At 36.2% G+C, this 10,849-nt stretch overlaps 1 protein-coding gene across 4 annotated transcripts in view; it reads right to left on the bottom strand.

The window, feature by feature from the left end:
• Positions 1-2,798: 2,798 nt before the first annotated feature.
• GRM8 (glutamate metabotropic receptor 8) overlaps positions 2,799-10,849 on the bottom strand; it is a 345,111-nt gene continuing 337,060 nt past the window's right edge. For 2 of the 4 annotated variants that reach the window (XM_009686395.2, XM_068931743.1), the window contains exons 10-11: positions 8,484-8,785; positions 2,799-3,308 (exon numbers count right to left, since the gene is read on the bottom strand). In XM_009686395.2, the coding sequence (XP_009684690.1) occupies positions 8,489-8,785 (297 nt within the window). In that variant the 3' untranslated portion in view covers positions 2,799-3,308; positions 8,484-8,488. The remainder of the gene's footprint in view (positions 3,309-8,483; positions 8,786-10,849) is intronic. The other 2 variants (XM_068931757.1, XM_009686397.2) reach the window with 2 other exon arrangements.

The following is a 10,849-nucleotide window of genomic DNA, read 5'->3' as shown; positions in this document are numbered from 1 at the left end:
GAACAGATGACAGTTATTTCATAGGGAGAAAGAAGAAAAATGAAGAAGTTGCATGAGTATTCCAAGGCACAATAACAACAGACTCTGTGGGGATTTCTCTTCTTATTGCTGGCCGAATTCCCCCAATCTTCTCATAAAAAATGGACCTTGTAATGTAAAAAGTAAAGTACAGTGGAAGTAATTTTTCTAAAACTCATCCCTTTTTATACCCATTTTGCTAAAATATAGCAATTTTTCCTCCAACCATACTATACAATTCTCTCTTTTTTCCTTTGTAACAGTTCTTTTTTTAAGCAGGCAACTTTTTATGGTAATAAGTAAAACTGGGGAGAAAGGCCCAGTAATCTCAGGAGTTGGGTGTTACTTGTAAATCTGATGCACAGTCTGTTGCAGAAATGGGACTCAAAGTCCCATTTCACCTGAAGCTTAATCTTGGATTAAGCTTCACCTGAAGATCTGAAGACATAATCTTGGAAGCAGAATTCACAAATTAAGTTGCCAGAAAAAATGTTTAGGTACCACTACTGTCTTTATAGGAAAAACTCGTTTAAGCTGAAGAGAATCAGGTTGGCACTCCATCTGAAATAATATGTAATATGCATTGATTCAGTGACATCAGCAAGGCCATTCACAGGTAAATAGGCATTCTATACAGGTAAGCATGTGCATAACTACCCTACAGAAGTAGAACCTGTAGACCAGTACTGTTCTGTGATCTTTGAACAGTTCATTATGTAGCTCATACTGCAGGATGTTTCTCAGATGAGTTACACTAATAGCAGTGAGGCTGATAAGGTTTAATATACTCCATTTTCAGACAGAATGATATAGAAAACACATACAATAATTTGCATAAGAACAACACACTGTTTTCACCCTTCTATTTATGCAAAAAATATAGTTCAGTCTTGGTATTTTTGGTATTCTTCTTCAAAGTAACATTCTCTTTGGATGACTGTGAAGCTGGGAGATAGTCACGGATGTTTATATGTGATATCCTGTGAACTCTTTTTCAGATGCATGCTAGTATTCATATATTATTGTATACAGATGGGCAAAAAAATCTGAAAGTCGTTTGTTGTGGATTGAAAACTAAACGTTTCAAAGGTTTCTACGAAAAGAATTTGTGCTAAAACACTGGCTTTCAAATAAAAAATGTTATCTTCCTTTCTCTTTTTCTCTCTGTTAGAAAATCTACCCTAAACCTGGAAAACTGTCTTGTCAAAATATTGATCTGAATCTACCCATTTTCACAAAACACTTCTTTTTGAAGATACGGTATTAGCTGACCAAACAGAACTAAAAATGTTTTGCTGAAAATTTTTTACTGATCTGCTTACCTTCAAACCCGTAACTAGCTCTCAGTACATTAGCTGCATTACTAATATGTTTAAAATTAAGCATATACGAATTTATAGGATTGTGACATATTCAATAGTGTATTCAATGAAAAAAGGACTATAATTTTCTTCTATTATTTTTTTCCAATCTAACAATTGTTCTGCTGTTTGGTATATGACTGGCCATAAACGTTTCAAGTACATTGTACTGAAGCATTCATCAGTCAATAATTTAGATGTCTAAATGCTGGGGGAAAAAAAAAAATCTATGTTCTGTCGAAGTGTCTTGAAAATGGAAATTCACTGACAGGACAGTTGACTACATGCAGTTTGCTGACCGCACAGGAATTTAGTTTGACACTGAAACAGAAAGTGATTTGGTTTCAAATACTTCAAATACTTATTAAATCCAGGACCCACTACAGCCTCTTCCTTTAAAATATATTACGAAAATATAGCTCCTGTGAGGAAAAAAGCACAAGGAGCCACCCAGGCTAATTCAATAGATAGAACATTTAATAGCTAACTGATTGTGAAGACTCATTGATTTGATGAATAGCGTATGGAGTGAAAAAGTCTTAAAAGAACGTCACAGATACAGTAGCAGTGTTGAAAGTCCCTAGCTATCTAATTTAAACTTCTCTGGAGGCATTTATTAACATGATGGATAACTATATGAATTTCTCTGTCTTTGTGCAATTACTTCTAATGCACACGCAATCATTGGATAAGGAAAGTTAGATGACGTCAAAACTGTAGATGGGCATCTATTTCTTAGATTTTTAAGTGTTAAGAAGGTAATAAAACATATACTCATTAGGTTACTACTTTCCAAATTTTCCATTGATTTCTCTCCTGTTATTTCAGTCACCTTTATTGAGATAAGCATCTACTACATTCCCCTGTCAGAGACAGGATACTAAGCTGAACAGATTTTTCACCTGATCCAGCCTAGCTGTCACATAGTCTTATACATTGTAAGTTCCAGAAATGAAAAGGATTGATGGAGGTTCCAAAATATAATATGATTATACAAAATACTAATCATCAGGACTCCTTTGCTTTACAAACATATAAAATGCACTTACTCTGAGGGTGAAAGAAATCCTGTCATTATAAAGTATATTATAGTCACAAAATTTTGAACAAAATAAATTAACACACTGCTGAAAACACACACACGCACATCCGTGGAGGCATGCACATGCATACACACATGCGTGCACACATATACACACATACACACACACACGCACACATGCTTATAGTTTACACTGCATTCTTCTGAAGCCAAGATTATTATTTTATTTGTACACCCACCTTTACTGCACAGTCTAAACAAACAACAGACAACAGGATAAGGACTTTTTTTCCTTAAAACTGCAACAAAACAAGTCTCAACATTTGCAAAACATTCCTTTATTATTAGAAATAAATTATTTTGTATAAAAATTAGCATGCGTTGACCATTGCATTTATTTTAGCATAACCCAGGACTTAATTCAGTCAGCCATCACAAGAAATAAACTCATTTTCTTATACAAGTTGAACAATGTAGGACAGGAAAGGAAATTGTCACAATCACAAAAAAGTACTTACAAATATAACATCAGACATGGTTTATTTCAACAGTATTTTTTTTTTCACAAGCTAACATTTGTTTTCCTTTTGTGATTTACTTCCTTTCGTGAGTGAACAGTTCAAAAGTTTGACACTTGGTCTCTAGGTGATAAACCTGGGATTTTCCTTCTCCTGTCTCTTTTTACCTTTTGCATCTTGTTTAATCCTTGTCCTTTAGGAGACTGACTATTGATTTGAATGTGGTCTACTGATATTTCCAAGACTGAATTCTCGTAGTGGTAAAGTCTTGGTTTGTAATATCCCATCCTGCAGGTCGTCCAGTGAGTTTCATCCCTGCTCAGTTTGCCTGATTGCTGTAACTGACATAAGTTGTCTTAGTAGAGGAGGCTGTAAACCAAAAGAGACCAAACAATAACAAAAAACAAAATTCAGGATTTTTAGAAGCTAGAGAAAAGAAACAAATTCAGTATTTGAAGTCAGTCAGTATTCAACTACATTTCCAAACATCATGGCCCATGTTCATCGAATTAGGTAAGAAAGTTTAAGCGTGTGCTTAAGTGGTGAGCTTAGTTGGATCTCCAGTTCTGTGTTTGGGTTATAACTTTTTGTTTATGGTCTGAGGAAGCAGAGGTCAAGAGAGGGGGAGCACAAGAGTGGAGAAGGAAGATCCTGACAAAAACAATCATAACTTTTTCTACAATAGTTTCATTCTTTCTTCTGTAAGTAACTGCAAGGTTTGTTAGCAGCTACGTGTGTTTTGCTGTTGGTTTTAAAAAGTCTGTAACAGGATTTCTACATTTTTTTCCTGATATTATTTTAGCTGATTCTTCCTAGAGTTTTTTAAGGCTAGAGCTTGAGGTTTTCATTTTTTTATTGGGTAAAGACAACTTTGCAGGTAGTCATGGGCTGTCCATCCAGGAGAAGGTTATACACATTTCCTGCTCCTTGAAGGTAAGAAAGTCTAAAGTGGGAAACGTCTCTCAAAATCAGTATAACTGGTTAGCTGGTGCCTAGGGCATGTGTTTGCTGGTGAGCTTTGGGACACAAAGTATCTGCATTTAAGTAAGCCACTGCAAATGCTTAAGAGAAGCCTCGGCTGTATTTTAGAGCTGCCATGCCATTGTGACATCCTCAGGTTGATGGTTAACTGATCATTTCTTCCCTTTCAGCAAAGCTGATACCACGGATTCAGAATATGAAGGTTAAACTCCTTTACCACTGTAAAAATGAACTGTGAATCTTGCATAGCGGCTTGTAGCGACTTCTAGCCTGTATAGCTTATCTCTTTGCATCATAAAATATGGCCCAAGTCTCCACTGCTCGATTCATATAGTGGTGGGAAGAGGAAGAATTACACAGGCAAGAACTGCTTGATGCTAAGCTAGATGAGCATAAGGCAGATCAGACTACTGGGGGATTAAGTCTCTCTTTTGTTTCTAAAATAAGGTCTATGCCACAATGCATAATTTAAAATTTGGCTTTCCATATACATCTTATCTTCCATCTGTGACAGTCATGTTCTGCTTATGACAGGGAGGACTGCAGCTGGCAGGAGGAAAATAAATTGATGGCACAAAAATAGTCTGGTCTGTAGATTCAAAGATCTGTATTCTATTCTTATATCTGTCTTCCTTCCTGGATTTTTTTTTTCTATATAGAATCTGGTAAGAACAGCAAGAACAGCTGAGATAAGAAAAGGATTCTTCATACTATCTCCTAAATCCAACCCAACAATCTGGTGATGATTTTGGAAGAACAGACTTACAGAAACTAGGAAACGACTGTTTCTCTCTCCTGTACTTCTTCTCACTAAAGTTGCTGCAAAATAATATTAGGTAGTATAAATAATTAAGTTTGCTGCTTGTTTCATCTTCATATTTTCTTCAGGTTTCCAAGGAATTGTTTCTGAGGAATTTTATTTTAATCTCGCAGTTGCCATTTGGGAAGACACAACAGAACCAGACGACTATAATTCACATATCACTAGACTTTTTTCTCTAAGAATGCATAATCAAAAGGAAGCTGCAAATCAGAATATTTCTTACTGTCACCTGCCTAGGAAGCTCAAACATTTTGTGTCTGTAAGAGCTAATTCATGAAATGATTGCTCTTAGCACACTAAGTCTTTCGCATAAATCTGCTGAGCGATCATGGTATTCCAGTACTGACATGAAATAGCTTTATTTGAATGTATTGGGACACTTGAAGCAAATATAGCCTCATTTGCATCTTTCAGATCTTTCAGCTGGCATGTACGGCTCCTGTCTGAACTCTCCCATGCTCCCACAGCTGGATTTTTTAAGAGGTTTCTATTTTTCCTTTGGTCCTTTAAGTGCCTTGTGAGAGTAATGCAGGACTGCTGAAATGGCACAAAGTTCCTTAGAAAACAAAAGGATTTTGTGCCCAGTTAAGAAATAACAAATAAATACACATCTGCAAATTCTGCACATTTGGGAACAAAAGGATGGAGAGAACAGAGCCTCCTTTTTTCCCTCATTCCAAATACAGGCTCAGATATGTGATAAAGTTAAGCTAGCTTAACACATTACCCTGTATCAGCTGAGTTCTATGATAACTTTTAATGTGTATGTTTTTAGCCCACAGCAATATAATATAATCGGATTTTTCATAACTCAGTATACTGATTTATGCGAGGACATTTGCAAGACGCTCAAAGCACACAAATAAATAGTTACTACATCTCAGCTGATTTAGAGTAACTTATTACTTTCTATAACTTGGTTGTATGCCTGATGCCTAAATAGTTTTGACAGGTCTAATCTGGGACTGATCAAGAAACAGATACTATCGTAGTTTATTCTGAATGTCATGACTTTAAAAAAGGATAGCAGAGAAAGCCAGTGTAGTTGTTAGTTTAAAATGTGATAAATCTCCATCATCTCCAAACACTTTTTCACTTGAAAAATATTGCAAGTGTCTTTACAGTTCACTGCAATAACCCTAGAGTTCCTGTTTGAGGGTCTGAAAGCTTTAGCAGCTGGTGTCCCGGTCTTTAAGACTGCTAGCATTTCATAGTAATAATATGAACAGCATTTGGCAAGCTCAGATGGCTGTAAAAAGTAACAAACTTGGCTCAAAACATTTCTGGAAGGAACACTCTTTCTAGCTCCAGTTACTACATTGATGTTGGAATGAGACAAAAAGAAAAGAATAACATGAAAGAGGATCTAAAGTAATTTAGAAATGTTTCTGTGGGCTGACCTATATACATTTAAAGTCGTTGTCACTGCTATGCCCTCTGCAATTGCATATGGATTTTTTTTCTTCATACTGTTTCCCAGATACAATGTTTTCCACAGAACATCATATACATTTTTCCACATAAGAGAGGCCTATATTCCTGTGGCAGACAAAACGAAAGGGAAGTAGCTACATGCAAGAGAATGAACTAGAGAGAGCAGAGTTCTCTTGAGACTGAAAGCTAAAGGAATTACCTGTCGCATCTAATTTCTCACTTAGCACCATTATCATAACCACTGTTTATGCTTGGGAAGTGAGAGGAAACATTTACTATCCACTTCTAGAATACTAGGAACAGCCTGATTTTTCTAGATCGGTTTCGTATGCTATCACTGACAAGAAACATCTGCCTTGCAAGGTGTCAGTACAAGAAGAAAGTTTGCAATGTTGAGGAGCTGTTATTACTGACCTAGGGAAAACCATTTATTTTGCATGTGCACTGAGAATTCACAGGAACCTCCAAAAGTTTTTTTGAAATAACTGTTCTGGCAGAAAAGAGGGAAGCTGTTCAAATACAGTGGATAAAGAATGCTTTTTGGAAAGTGCAAAACCCATCTTTAGGCCAAGAGGTCAATCATACAGAGTCAACCCCTTGAATTACAAATAACTTGACTCTGAATTTTTGCTTATGGAGCATTCTCATGCATGGATCAAAGCCACATCAGGATATACTCCTAGTGAGTTTAGGATTATACAGATTGGCTACTGTAAAAAACAAGCTTAGAGCACAGTAAATAAGCATTACCCTGTGTACATTACACTACTGGAGAAACAGACCTGCTTCCAAGAGCAGCTGTTCCCATGAATTTTACATAATCAGTTTAAAGAATCCCAGACACAGCATTTCTTAATTAGCTACAGAAGATAAACATCAGATACACAAGACTCTCTTACTCTCTTCTTCCTCCTACCGTGGAAGCTCTCCTTTGACCTTTCCCCAGAAGCCAATCATTTTGCAAACTCAGCAGAAGCCAGCTCTCTTTTCCTTCTGCTTTTTTTTTTTTTTTTTTGTGGCTTCTGAAGATTTGTGAAAGTATTGAGTTCTTCATATTTCCGTTTTTTTTTTGATCTACAAGGAACTTCATCGCCTTTCTCATTCTGTCTACTGTTATGCATGTTAATCTGAAGCTGTAGAAACCCATAGCTCAGACTGGCAGATTTACACATTTTGAAGGGTCACAAATTTTGCAAGTTGATTTCTTTGCACTCAGTATCCTCCATGCATCAGCAACTATGCTATGGTAAACCTATGGACTATTTTTACTTAGTCCTAAGTCTGGCAAACTCTGATTGAATTCAGTGGGGGGGTTGCATTTTAATGAAAGAAGTACAATATTTTAATGCAAACGTGGTGCTGACTTGTCTGAATATGCACAAGCGAAATGGCATTATTTCCTGTTAACATCCTAAAAAAGTAATGAAAATTGATAAAACTCATTTTCAGTGCAATGACTGAAAAATTAGTCTTTAACTGTAACAGCAGCTGTCCACCCCATGGAACCAACTCCTTGACAGAAACAAATTCTCTGTGACTTCTAACCTGGGGGTAAAGTTACTGGATCTCTTCAAATATAAATATATCTATATTTTAGTTCTGAAGTCCAGTTTACAAGACTGTATGTCATGCAGTGGAATGGAAGCTATAACCACTTCCATACCAGAGCAATGTAGAGATGTGCCAAAATTCAAGAAATTTTCCTGACGTAGGAAAGGACTTCTTCCCGTTACTAACCCATGACAAACAAGAACATATAATGATTAAGCTATTTAATGATTAAGATGAACAAGACTACAACAAAGACTTGGATGAGAAGCATTATTCTGGGAAGTAATAGTACCAATCATGAATTGGGATAGATGAGCAAGTTAAATTAACTCAATGTAGAAAAGTGAAGGACTAATTTTCACTTCTCTATCTATCTAACTCTAAAGTAAAAAACAATATTAACTGTTTTCATTGTATTTTTTTCAATAGCCTTTCAGTTTTGAATATACAGTGATGACCACAGATACACCTCAGGAACTTTCAGGACATATCGCAAATGGCACAGCAATGCACAGCACATCAAATTAGCACTAGCTAAAACAGATCATTTTAAAAATATGTGGCTTTCCAAATTCTGTTTGTGCTTTTTTTTTAACTAGCCTCCTGACACCCATAAAAATAGTTTGTTTGAAACAAATCTAGGCATTCCTGAATTATCAGTACATGAACTCTGACACATCTCTGGATTCATGCAAAACAACCAAAAAAAAGAATAAAGTTTATTATTAAAGGAAAGTGCATTCAAGTGAACGTACATCTATTAGGAAGTGCTGCCACTCTTGACCATGGGAAAGTCTACAGATGACTTACTGTTGGTTTCAAGACTTTCACATAGTTCAGTTTTGACCTCGCCATTTGGTCTGTCATTTCCTTTCTGGATCAGTTTGCTTTGCATTGTGGCAGCTGTCACTACAGCCTTGAAGCTCCTCTTCCTTTTTTGAACATTCTGCTCTGGATGAAAAATGATAATATAAACCTTGGGCATGTAGAGCATGCCCAGAGACACAGAAGCACTTAAACTCATGGAGACAGTAAGCGTTGTTGTCTGGATGTACATCTGAGAAGAGACAGAAACAACATAAAAATCAGTGCCAATACACATTCTTTTTTTTTTTTTCTGTACATACATTAGAAGGATCTTTCACTTAAGTTGTCTTTAACTATAGACAAACGTGGCTTCTTTATGTTGTTGGTTTTTTTTAACATGAAGAGTAGGTGGTAGAAACACATAATGCATATGCATAATGCATATTCATTCCCATAAACATAATCAGGCTGCTGTAGCAACTGCATTTTCAGATGATAAACAAATATGCCTGTATAGGGACAAAATAAAAGCACTGACAATAAGGTTAGCCTTGTATCATCTATTTTAATACACAGAAAGCTGTACAACAATACGTGATTTGGTAATTCAGCAGTGTGTGCAGCATGGATCAACTGGCAACAAGGCATAATGCATAATCTGATGAGAAATCTTTGATATACCATCTGCATTTCAAGCATACAAGAAAATGAGTCTCCCCATAGTGAAGCTTGAATACCATCGGGTTTGTTGGAGGGGTTTGGGGGTTTTATTTTTTTGACGTTGTTGGTTTTGTTTTTATCGTTTCCGCATTACTGCTGAATTCTAGTCACAGTGCTCTGTGGCACATAATAGGTATGTTAATATGCTACTTTCCTTATAAATAGGAAATCGAAAAATCGGGGAAGCAGGAAAACAGATTAAAATGGACCTCAATTCCCTCTAGAGACACAGGAAATAGCTGTCATTGCAGAGTGAGTTTGTCTACTGTTCACTATCATCTATTGAAAATAGCAATTCTGATCTTCCATAGTCCCATAAAAGGAAACAACAACGATCACTGCATGGTGAGAAGAGCAGAAAGAAGAGTTATTTTTTCATTTGGAGAAGTAGTCTGATAGCACATTAAAAATAGTTACTGTATTTCTGTTCAACATTTATTTCTCCTAAGGGTATATGAGACAACACTTTTAGTTACAATTCTGCATGGTTTACTCAAATAAATAAGAATTCTCTCAATAATAACGTTTCTAAAAGATACTGACTCCATCCATTCCCTGAGACAGAATAAAATCTGTTCACTTTCTTGGCAGAGGATTCACCTGATTGTAATCAGGCATGATTTTAAGCACTAGTCAATACTATCACATTAACCTGAAGATAAGGTACTGAGTCTCTGTCAAGAATGTCAACTTTAGATCAACTGTTTTTACTGCTGGTAAGTGCTCTTGGATAACTTAGCCTGTGGCAGAAAAGTAGAAATGGAATAAGTCAGTGTGCAGTCACTCTTAACAGTTGCACATTTTTGAATGTATTTCAACTTACACAACTTACAAACAAAGTTTTTCCATTAGATAGTTTTTCCTTAGAGATCACAAACTATGCTCTCACTTAAAGCACTGTTAGGTGAGAAATGTGACAAATGTATTTCCATAGTGTGAACTCTCACTCTGAATCATTCTGCAGAGAAACAATATAACTGCACACAAAACCTACCAAATCTTACTGTAAACCAAGGAATACCCCAATCTACTCCTTAAAAAAGCCTGGCCATGCTTCAAAGTTTGTAAGAAGTTGAACCTGTTTTCACGGACATGCATGTTGCTAGCTATGTGCATGCAACAGACGAGACAATCAAGATTTCCCATCGCGCTAAGGAAAGTGGCAGAGGCAACACATTCCTTCGTTTCAATGATACATCAATATAATATTTTAGAAAAAGCATACAATACAGTCTTTTCTCACATCAGTGAAATAACTTAATTCCTTTCGATCTCTGAATTGACAGTGGTGTTCCTGAAAGCAGAGCTTGACGTTTAATGGTAACCTCACACAACTATATTAATAGGTAGGTTTTTCAGCTCTAATGGCTTCCTCTACGGAAGGATGGAAGAAATTTTGCAGTCTTTGAGATGAAGGCTTTGAATGTACATACTCACATGTGCATGTTCTGTATGCGTACATGAACCTGACTCCATATACTTCCATGCAATTGTAAACTCAGCTGGAGACCAACTGTCAGTCCCTGCAATCACTACACTCTCTTGGTCTGAACTCTTTTTTCCACTTTGTTTTCTTTTTTTTTTGAATGGTCAA

Source organism: Struthio camelus, chromosome 1, assembly GCF_040807025.1.
Source record: "Struthio camelus isolate bStrCam1 chromosome 1, bStrCam1.hap1, whole genome shotgun sequence".
Lineage (NCBI taxonomy): Eukaryota > Metazoa > Chordata > Aves > Struthioniformes > Struthionidae > Struthio > Struthio camelus.
The sequence above is the reverse complement of the archived record's forward strand: the minus strand, read 5'-3'. Positions and strand labels throughout refer to the sequence as shown.